The 11490-nt window shown below is 36.1% G+C and overlaps 1 protein-coding gene across 2 annotated transcripts; it reads left to right on the top strand.

Moving 5' to 3' along the window:
- Positions 1–4335: 4335 nt before the first annotated feature.
- LOC137818681 (universal stress protein PHOS34) lies at positions 4336–9647 on the top strand. Of its 2 annotated transcripts, none has more exons than XM_068622357.2 (3): positions 4336–5218; positions 9028–9072; positions 9336–9647. In XM_068622357.2, the coding sequence occupies exons 1-2, from the start codon at positions 4492–4494 to the stop codon at positions 9033–9035; spliced, it is 735 nt and encodes a 244-aa protein (XP_068478458.1). In that variant the 5' UTR covers positions 4336–4491; the 3' UTR covers positions 9036–9072; positions 9336–9647. The 2 variants fall into 2 exon arrangements, with proteins under 2 accessions (XP_068478458.1, XP_068478377.1); XM_068622276.1 differs by having other exon boundaries at positions 4343–5218; positions 9269–9647.
- Positions 9648–11490: the final 1843 nt, after the last annotated feature.

Raw genomic sequence — 11490 nt, 5'->3', positions numbered from 1 at the left:
GAGATTACACATGAAGTATGGACTGCCATCACTACGAATCAACAAAGGGAACATGGGTGTGATAGAGGAATTTAACAAAATTCAATTTTACAAGAATTGCTTGAAGAATCCTCAAGCTAAAGTGAGAAAATTTTCAGTGGGAGGTCTTAAGTTAAATGAAAGGCTAATTGCCTTGATTGTGACATGGATGCTCAAACCTAGGGGGAACAATCATTTTGTGCTTGTTGAGGAGAATCTTTTCTACATGTATTGCATTATGAACAAGGTCAAGATCAATTGGATCCACATCATCAAGGAACACATGCAGAAATCAATGAGGTTAAGTGACTATCACTATCCATATGCTGTATTGATTTCTAAATTCTTGAATTATTTTGAAGTGGACCTTGAGGAAGAACAAACTAAAGTTGTGAAATCATCTCTTGAAGTGAACAATGGTTCACTTAGCAAGATGAGTTTCACCAAGATTGGTGGAAAATGAGTGAGCAAAGATGGTGATCAAGGTGGTTCCTCAAGTGGTGTGCAAGCTGGACAAGAAGAGGAAGATCTTGATGTTGCTGAAGGTGTTGGAGTTGATGCTCAAGAAGAACATGTTGTTGCTGATATAGGTACTGGAACAAGTGTTGGAAATTAAGGAGAAAGGATTCTCTCAATGTCTCCTTTTGAGAGGTTTATGGTTAATAGGATGGACAACTTTGCTGAAAACCAAAGGAATCTCCATGAATTATGTGCTACAAATTTTCAGAACTTTGATGAAAAATTCCAAAGCATGGATACACGTTTCCAGAACCATGATGAACAGATTGAAGCTGTTCAAAACCAACTATTTGAGCTGCAGTATAGAAAAGAAGATTGAAACAAAGTTTAGTTATTGTTTATGCTTATCTTGCTTTAATTTTTGGACAATTTATTTCTTAATTCAGTTTTTATCCCTTTATTCATTGGGGAGAAGGTGTTGGTTTATGTGTTGTGTATGCTGCTGCTACAAACTCTCATTTGAAGTTTATAATTCTGTTGCATTGCTGCTGCTACACTCACTATTTTTGGCACCTTTTTAGACTAGTTTTGTTGTTGTTTTAATTATGCTTTAAACTAGTAAGTGTGCCTTGATAACCTGCTACTTTATATGCTCTGTGTTTGTATAGTTTCTATTTTGCAGGTGTTAGTTCAGATTTAAACAGATCAACATAAGCAACCAGGGATTTGTGTTCATCAAATAGAAGGAGATTATTGATCAAAGATGATCTTGAAGCTTTGATGTCTACAAATCCATGGTGTTTGATGGAAGGCTGGAGTTGTTGTGTGTGTGGGTGGGTTTTGGGTAGAATGATGTGTAATTCACTCTTTGTTTGAATCTAAAATAGTTTGAAATCAAAACCTTTTTGAAAAAGTTTGTTTTATGAAGTGGAAAAACAACATGTTCTTTTGTCGTTTCAATCAGTTGTTTATCATTTCGAGGTTTTTGAAAAGGGTTTGAAGTAGTTTGACTTGGTTGACTTTGTTGTCAAACCAATTGAATCGGTTGTTTCGAGGATTCAACTGATTGTTTGTTGAAAATCCATAACAAAATTTCTGTTATGTTTGCAAATCAACTTTAAATGTTTTCTAACTGAATATGCTCCTGCTTTAAATGTTTTTAACAGCTTTTGGAGTATTTAAAGAGGTTGTTATACTCTCTTAAAGTTTGATAACAGTTTTGAGACATTTTGTGAAAGTGTGAAAACAGATTTGAGTTTTCAAGATTTGCATTCAAGCTTTTGGGTTTTCTCAAAGAAGTGGAATAGGATTGCTGTAATCTTTTGATTTGATCTTCATCAGGTGTAATCCTTTCTGTATCTCTTGTATTTCTGAATACTGGTGTGTAGGTGCATAATCAGAGGGTGTTCTGATTTCTGTGGTGTGACTTGAGGTGTTCAAGGTCACTTCTTTGGTGGTGTGTTTGTAATCTGGATTTTGATTGCATAGTAGATACCCAGTGGTTTCTGGGGACTGGATGTAGCTCTTGGCATAAGAGTGAACTAGTATAAATTACTTGTGTGTTTTTCTCTTACCCTGAACTCATTTAAATTACGCTTTTAAGTTGTTTTCAATTCTGCTGATATAAACAACCGGTTGAATCGCAAAAACAACCGGTTGATTTTCTGTAATTGATTGCTTTCTGGATTTCTATATATGTGATTCTGATTTGAACTTCATTATACCTTCAAAGTTTGCGAAAATATTTCATAAACAATTCACCCCCTATTGTTTAAGGCCATATATTCTAACAATAGGGCTTTCCACGAGCTTCGTTTGCGGATCTTTCTTCCGATACTCTTTATGTTGTTTAGGAATAACGACCTTCCTCTGTTCCCGTTAATCAAGAGTTTTCTTCTGAAAAGGCTTATGTTGAGGTCCAAGAACACGACCTTGATCATGAATCACGCGGAACTGAGCAAGCTCATGCCCAATCATCTTATAGTGAGAGCAAAATGAAGGGAGCCATTCATATTCCACGTCGGCTACAAAAGCAAAGTCTAAACATTCAACCAAGAGCTGGTCGGAAAGAGGGGACAACAAATCAATATCCACCAGCACTCTAGCAAACAAACCCCTATTTTTTCTCATGGTATGATCATCCAAAGACAAAGGAGTACCAATGCCTCTGGTGATGAAAATTATCACCCTTGGTCTCCAATATTCCAAAGGAAAATGGTAGATTCTAACCCAGACCTGGATTTTAGTACTCTTCATAGTAAATGGAACAAAGTCTTTTGTCCAAGCAAACAATCTTAAGAAACCAGGAGATAATTGCAATGAACCCACCGCATGTCTTCTAAAGAAGATAACTTAAACTCATAAAAACCCTTCCCAAGAGGGATTGCTTTCCACGGTTCAATAGCCTTCCACACAAGCTGCAGTTTTTTAGTTAAATCAAGGTGTGAGAGAGGTTTATCCCCCTTAGATAGAATAATTCGACCATGTAGATGGGTCTTGCAATCTTCAAGACTAGCCAAGTAATCTTCCTCATCAACCCGGACAACAACCATGTCTCCCTTAATACAAGGAGTAGGTAGTTAGGACAAAGGAATGCCACATGTTTTTCCCAAAGCCTGAGCAAAAGTCTTCATTTCACTTGGCATAACAAACACTTTCTTATTAGGAAACACTTCTCGATCTATCAAACAAGCCCATGAGATGAGGAAACCCGTAGAACCCTCCACCATTCTCAAAGGCTAATAAGCTGCTGACCAGCCCACCCCAACCATCACTGTCCCATTGGCCGCACCACCTTTGCGCACCAGCTGCACCAGAGTAGGCATAAAAGGTGGCAACTTTTGTTGTGTGCAATGCCTTGACACACCGCCTGCAGCACCCACACACGTTTCTTTATTAAAATTTGGACTTTACCTTAAATTAGATGTGGCTACATGTAAAAGGAGACAACTTTCTTGGTATGCAATGCTTTGACACCCCCGCCAATAGTACCCGCACACGTTTCTTGATAAAAATGTTGACTTTACCATAAATGTTGATAAAAAGCTTGACTTTACCACAAATTTTGATAAAAATCTTGACTTTAGTACAAATTTTGATAAATATCTTGACTTTACCACAAATTAGAACTGACTACTTGAAAAAGGTGGCAACTTTGTTTGTGTGCAATAGAATTTTCAAGAAGAAATTGAAGGAAAGAATACACATTGGATGCAGACAAAGAGAGTCGTCGCGCCATCGCCAGCATCTCGACAGATTGCCGCGCCGCCACCGACCAGCACCCACGACCTTTGCGCCGCCACCGTCCACCACCAAACTGGAGAATGAACGATCACCCACACAAATCCTAGCCGCACCAAAACGATTTTGAAGAGAGAAATATTTATCTGTTCCTGAATACTATTAATTTATTTCTTAAAACTTTTTAATAATCTATATTAACATTAGTAGAAAACATTAGAAAATAATTGAATGAACACACACAAGCTTTAAATGCAATTTCAGTTAATCATATATTAATATGCTTGTTTTTTTGGCACTAATTGAAAAAAAAAAACATATAGTTACAAGTGTTTCATCTTGATTTCAACATCAACGTTTAATGAAATCTAGTAACTTTTATTTAACATACTTACAAGATTACATAGTCCTTTTTTTTTTCTAAGAAGGTAAAACGTAGTCATATTATGTGAAATAAATTATTGAAAGAGTAATGTTATATCATATTTGAGAAACTTCCTCTCAAAACTCTCAAGAAGAAAGATCATACAAGTGGGTCATCACGTAGGCCCAACCAAGTTAACCCAAAGCCCAACTCGTTGTTCCCTTCTATATATATATTCATAACACAGACACCGTCACTTCAACTTTTCCAACAAACAAAGCACAAACACAGTCACTTCAACTTTTCCAACAAACAAAACACAAACACGGTTCATTCCTTCAAACAGTTCTTCACTTCTTCTCTCACTAAGTAAGCAAAACAAAAAAAAAGTCTGTAGAACCTTGAAAAAAATGCAGCCTTACCAGAACCTTCCTGCACTGGATTCCGACCCGCAGCTGCCCCAAATCAAAATCCACCATCCCTCTTCACCCCGTCACCCCTCCCCTGCGGGGGCAACCCCCACGCCCACCGCCGGCGCGCGCCGCAAAATCGGCGTGGCCGTGGACCTCTCCGACGAGAGCGCCTACGCGGTGCGCTGGGCCGTACATCACTACATCCGTCCCGGTGACGCCGTGATCCTGCTCCACGTCAGCCCTACTAACGTCCTCTTCGGCGCCGACTGGGGCTCTATCGACCTCTCCATAAACACCGACCCGAATTCCGATGAGGAGGCCGTTAACGCTGTGAACAATAACGACCACACCAGCAAGCGCAAGCTGGAGGACGACTTCGACGCGTTCACGGCGTCGAAGGCCGCGGATCTCGCGAAACCGTTAAGGGAAGTGCAGATTCCGTTCAAGATCCACATCGTGAAGGACCACGACATGAAGGAGAGACTGTGTTTGGAGGTGGAGAGGCTCGGGCTGAGCGCGGTCATCATGGGGAGCCGTGGGTTTGGTGCTGTGAGGCGCGGGAGCGATGGGAAGCTTGGGAGTGTGAGTGATTACTGTGTGCATCACTGTGTTTGTCCTGTGGTTGTTGTGCGTTATCCTGATGATCTTGCTGCGACGGCTGAGGCCGTTGTGGCGGTGAAGGAGGGGGATGGGAGCGAGGCGGTGGTCCAGCCCCACAAGAAAGGTTAGGGGCTTTTAGCTTCTTCATTGGTTAAGCTTGTCTTCACGGTTTTACACTGCCTTTTGTCTTTTGAATACATTAATTAACTACTGTGGTTCGGTTGAAGTTTTTGGAAATATTGAAATATGTTGGCAAACATAGTCTCTTGATTACAAAAATTTATTATAATTTACAAATTTTGGCAAGTCCCTGCACCTCATGTTTAACAAGTCTTTTTCCTTATTGATTCGTAGCTTTTAATAAATTTTTGAGGTTTTCAATAATTTTCAATTAATTATATAGTATGGGCTAGAGAGTGTTCTGCCAACACTCATTTTCTTGATATTGTTGGAAAATGCGGACACAGTTGCAGTCTTCGGGACCCAATAAAATGAAACGCCAAACGTTGACCTTTAAACCTTTCTATATTCATGGTGTTCGTGGACTGTTAAAACATTGCTTATTGGAATATGGCTTGGTTTTAAAAGAGGTCTGTGACCATGAGTTCTGTTGCAACTTCAATATTTTGGATTCTCTTATTGCGTTGCTGCTGCATTTGTCTGCAATGTCAAGGACCGTGTGTTTAGAATTTTGGAATATAGTTAACGTGATTATTGTAATGTTATGGATTGATGTGATAGCTTGGTGATTTTGTTGTTGGATAGAATGATGACAAGTGCATCTTGAGTAGGGTTGTGATAGGGTATCAGGTTTTGGTTTTGGTTGATCGAGGTTAGTGGGGATATTGTGGGTTCTATTATCTTGTTGTAAGGCAAAGAAAAGGGTTGGGTTTTGGTTGGTGGAGTTTAACATGATAGGTTTAGGGATTGAGGGTGTTTCTGTCTTGAATCATTAAGTGGATTGTTTTAATATTGTGAGACGTGAGCTCCTGCCATGCAATGGTTCAAGAATCAGTGTGGACAGGGTTTGAAGATGTTTGAATGGTGATAAACTACTCTAATGGTGTGGATGTTTTTGTTTCTAAAGGTTATTGTATGGTTTCTTATTTGTTGATGACATGTGATTGCAAATGCATCCAAATTGATTGTGAATTGATTGGACTAGGTATTGTTGAAATTGAATGTTATTTTATTACTTTTTTCTTTTCTATGTACCTAGCTTTAGGCTTAGGGTATACGGTAAGGTGCCTTGCCATATATATAGGTAAAATAGTGTAAGTTGAATATCCTATATCTTCTCCATCTTATCTATCCAAGTTGGTATCTGGAGCCCTGGTCACCTCTGATCTCTATCCCTGATAGTTGTCGCAATTGTCCAGCAAGTGTCGTTGCCATTCGCCATCGTTGTTGTTCTCATCATCGCTGTTGTCGTCGTCTTTCTTTCGGAAAACTTATGATTAGGTCATCGTAAGGAGCATGACTAGGGGTGGAAATACGACTAGTTCAGCCTATTCTAGCTCGTACCATGCACTAGCCCGCCAAAAGTGGGTTGTGCCGGGCTGGCCCACTAAGGTTATACTGTCTGAAATTAGTATCCCATTCCATCGTAGGCTGGGTTGGCGAGTTGGCCCACCACTTTCAATTCTTTTCTTTCTTTTGTAATTTTTTTATTTTGGATCTATGTACTTGGTTGTAGTTAAATAAAAATGTAAGAAAGAGCTATAAAATTGAATTAAACTTTAATATTCGAATGAAAGAATGTTTAATGCCTAGCAAAATAAAATAAATATCAACAATATTTCAATGAATCAAATGATATATAAATAAATTAATGTAAATGAAATTCTATATAAAACATTGATCACCACCCATTTTAATTTCAAAAGCCTAATATTTCTCTTTAAAAGTGCAAAAAATAAAGAAGAGCAGGTTGGTGGGCTATCTCGCCCTGTATGTGGCTCGTCGGAGCCAATATGGGCTAGAGGGTTCAAAAAGTTGACTCATCTCTCCTAAATGACGTCTACCCACCGGGCTGGTCCCCCTTTTTCATCCTTATAGCATGACCCATCATTGGTGGTTACTTATTCAAAATCTCTTTGATGCGTTGCCATGCACCGCCAATTGCTCATTAGGCGTGTGTCTCCCACGTGTTGTATTCTCCGTGTCAGAATCACATTCGACCGCCGTCGTTTGTCTCGTCGGCACCTTCTGGACATGTTTTTTTCCCTTTTTTCCTTGTGGTTCGTTGGTAGAGTAGTTCATGACTAGGATTTATTCCCTTCAAGGCTAGGGTTTTTCCTTTTGTCCTTAAATCCATTTGTGGTTGACTTTGGAACGACTTCTACTTTTTCTACTACTCCTACTATTACCACACCAAAGCTCAATTTGAAAAACTATTTATTTTGGTCTACATCCATTTGGAGAAAGATGTCATTGCTGTTTCGGATAAAGAAAAACTTCAGTGGCAGAAACTAGACTTCTAATTATGTGTTGTTTTAAGGAAATTAGTTGAAGAGGATGTCTTAGAAATTTTGACATTGTTTAAGACATGTTCTTCCTTTCAAAAAAAGGTTCAAATATTTTTGCTAATAACATTCAACATATCTTTGATGCAACTCAGAGTAGCCTTTCTAACACAAACCAATGATGATATGATCTCACACGTAGCAAAGGCTTGGCTACAGTAGAAGAATTGAAGAGATTTTTGGTGTTGGATTCATTGGAGGACAACAACAAAAAACTTGATAAGCATGGTCCTAATTCTGAGAAGCCTACACTCGAGTTTTAATCATGTATGTTACCAAATTTTAGTTGTTGATCAGGTTCCTTCAATGCGTAGATTAGTCACTAGATTTCTTCGAGTTCCTAACTTGTTAAAGATGAAAATTGATATGGTCTTTAAAGGGTCAATATAATTATGTTTTCTTTTTCTTTTGTAACTTTTATTATTTATTATGTTTCTAATTAAGTGGTTGAATGATCACGTGGAAACATAAAATAATACAACAAGGTGAATCATTTATGTTTACATGGTGGGAAATAATGATGCATATAGTAGTTAATTACTAGTGGGAGTTAATTATTAGTGGGCATGAAGGGTTCCTTAGTGAGGATTAATATGGAATTTAGAGTGTCTTTCATTTGGCCTATAAAATGATGTACTTGAAAAGCAACCAGGGAGATATGAATTCTAAAAGAAAATTGAGTTTTCTTTGCCTTCTGTGGTCTCTGTTGTTGTTTGTTTATGTAGTCATACTGCTAAGTTACCATACATAGCACATGCTTGATTAACATGTTAGCTTGTTCTGGATTTGGAGTAAATGCAAGTTGTTGTGGGTTTTTAAAGGAAGATATTAAAGTTAACTGCCTTTTACTCATTTTTCTAAGGAAAGTATGTAAGCCACAATGATCAATTTAATTTATCATTTGTTGTTTATGGTTTTCCACTTCTCTTTTTTGTCTCAGATGTAACACTCTCAATACAGCATTTGATGAGCTTTGCTAGATTTGAAATACACTGCTGTGTTTTTCTTGTTTTATCTGCACTTCTTGTTGGTTTGTCACGCATATGCCATAAATCAACTCAGGATGAAAACTAGATAGTTTCTGTTTATACGAATATTTAATGTATTCTAGGGTTGAATGTTGAAGTTTCTGTTAATATGAATATTTAATGTATTTGTGGGTTTGAATGTTGATTTGATAAATTTATTTCGATCAAAAAATCATTTTAAGTATGCTTTGGTTACTTTGAAGTCTTCTAACACATGAATGTGATTTGTATGTTCCACTTATTTAAAATAGTCATATCTGCACTTGATTTCACTATATTTGATTATTGATATTTGCTTGTCTTTGTCATTGATGTGCAATTCATTTATGCTGTTTGTGAAGTTGAAAATTAACTTCATATTTGTTGGTTGCTTTGGGCAGAGGATTAGTTGGAGCCAACTCATCACTTCATCCCTGTCTCTGAAGGTATGCGCTTAGCTCCTTTTTGTCCCTACTTTGTGCATTTGGATGTAAAAGAATTTTGTTTTATATTTTTGTCATTGGATGGTGTCAAGTCAAGCGCATTATTTTTTCCTTTGTTCTTTTTGTTTGGGCCCAAAGTACTTGTTTCACTATAGTTAACAACCTTTGATGCTGTTTTTGTTTATGCTTTCTTATGTAGTAATGTCTTCATAAATCCCATACATCTTCATTCCGCCCTTGTGATAGTTTTTTTCACTGGATTACAGAATGTTTCTGATCCGAAGGGATAGGTGGAAATGGTTGTAGAGTGCTCTCTTTCTCTTCCTGTCAGGTTGTACTTAGAGCATTTCCTGTGGAAAGATTATGGATGATTTTGTATGGCTTGATATGATCTGGGTTCCTTTAGGCTTTGGAAGAATGTTTTTTTGTTACGAAGTGGTATATACTTTCATGTAGATGTACAAGTTTGCATGTGACTGTTTTTGGGGTTATTTTCCCATTCTGTATGTTGTGGGAAACCGGATTATCATTATGACCACTTGTTTAGATAATGTTATAGAGCTATGTTGATTGAACCATGAATGACTCTTTTGTTTTGAGCATGACAACAGGTTTACCCCTTAGACACATGAACTGAGGTAAAATAATGTTAACGGTGATAATTCACTGAATGGTGTTACTCAATCCTTGAAATAAATTAGAATTGGTGAGTGAGAATTTAGGTATGTTGATCAATCAATCAACCATTAATTATTGCTATTATAAAATACACTTGATTTCAAAATTGAAAATCAAACAGTTTTTGTGAGTTGACATTTAATTTTAGGAAAATGCTAAATTGTAGAAGTCTTTAGTATTAATAATTTACTGAAATTGTAACTACTGTAATTATTTTTCCATTTTCTAGTGAGATAAAACATGAAAAACCATGGATACTAAATAATATAGCAAGATAACACAATAATTATAGGCAGAGAATATATTGAATGTGGGAATCATCAATTATATGTTTAATCTGAACTGATTAAGATAAACAGCTGGTAAGTATACATTTATGTTTCTTGAGCATATTCTGAAAATCGCCTTCAATATCTCGTTTACATTCGGATTGAAGATCCAATAAAAGAAGAGACTTGAGAATAAGGGAACCATTATTCCCCCACTACGGTTTTTTCTTTCTGCATCCTCCTAATTTCGGATTATTTATTTCAAAAATATTCTGGAATAAGTTTTCTCTAATTATTAGAACATGACATTGAGAACAAGAATATAGGATTTTTAGAACTAACTTTCTGAAACATGAATTGAATTTTGGAATGAAAATTATGAAATAGTATTTTTTGAACAAATTTTGGAAAACACAAGATACTTTCATGAATGAATTTTCTAGAACAACCATTCAAAATAAATCTTTTAGAGCTTATCAATTATTCTTTTCCCTCTCGAAGACTGCAGCAGTAACGGAGAACGGGGGTATAATAAACGGTGCAGTGGTGGCTGCCGATAGTAGTAGTTTTTTTCCCCTCTTAATATAAGGTTCAATTAGTAATTATGAGGTTGCAGGAAGTAAAACCCTCCATTACTTGTTTAAATTAAATTATATTTATTTTGGACCACGTGGCATGTTTAGTCATGGAAGCATTACATTCCACTAAATTTTAAATTTTAGACATTAGGGCACTTTGTGGGTGAAGCTAGACTAATTAGTTGTCTATTCTAATTTCTAACAATTCTTATACAACATTTTTTGCTGGTCTTTGTTAATGGGTGTATCAACATGAGCAAAGGGCTTTGTTTCAAGTATCTAAAAATGGAGAGTTTTAATAGGATAATTTTTTTTCTAAGTTTAACATTAAACAAATTTGCAAATTCCCTTTTTCACATAATTAAAACAATCTTCAATAGTGATAGTCTATTTAAATAATTTTTTTGTAAGTACCTAGAGAATAAAAAAAAATAATAAAGTTTTTTCCATAAAATAGGTGAGGTTAGGAAGATAAAATTATGGGAGTACACATGTCATGGTCCATAATATAAAATACAGATATGTTGACTTTAACATTGTGTTTAGTTCAACAGATTGATCTACTGTTGTCGACGACGGAAAGTGAGAATAAATTAGGTTTTGATCTATTAATTTGATGAAAAAAAGGGAGTGACTAAGTTATGAATTAGTACTGTTCATATCTTCAGTTTGCAAAGAAAAATCAGGACGTTAGCTTCAAACAAAATAGAATTATGTTCTTTTAATCTGTATGCATAGCAATAAATTTTAATAAAAAAATTATCAAATTATAATATAAATATAAAAATAATAATAAAATATTCTTATATAAATAAAATAAATATAATTAATATAATACAAATGAAATAATCATAAATAATATTAAAATTATCTAAATAAATAAACTTAACTAACAA

Source organism: Phaseolus vulgaris, chromosome 11 (assembly GCF_051622355.1).
Source record: "Phaseolus vulgaris cultivar YP4 chromosome 11, ASM5162235v1, whole genome shotgun sequence".
NCBI classification, from domain to species: domain Eukaryota; kingdom Viridiplantae; phylum Streptophyta; class Magnoliopsida; order Fabales; family Fabaceae; genus Phaseolus; species Phaseolus vulgaris.
The sequence above is the reverse complement of the archived record's forward strand: the minus strand, read 5'-3'. Positions and strand labels throughout refer to the sequence as shown.

What these genes read in the sequence shown, in the direction of transcription:
- LOC137818681 (XM_068622357.2), top strand. Translation starts at nt 4,492, where the DNA reads ATGCAGCCTTACCAGAACCTTCCTGCACTGGATTCCGACCCGCAGCTG.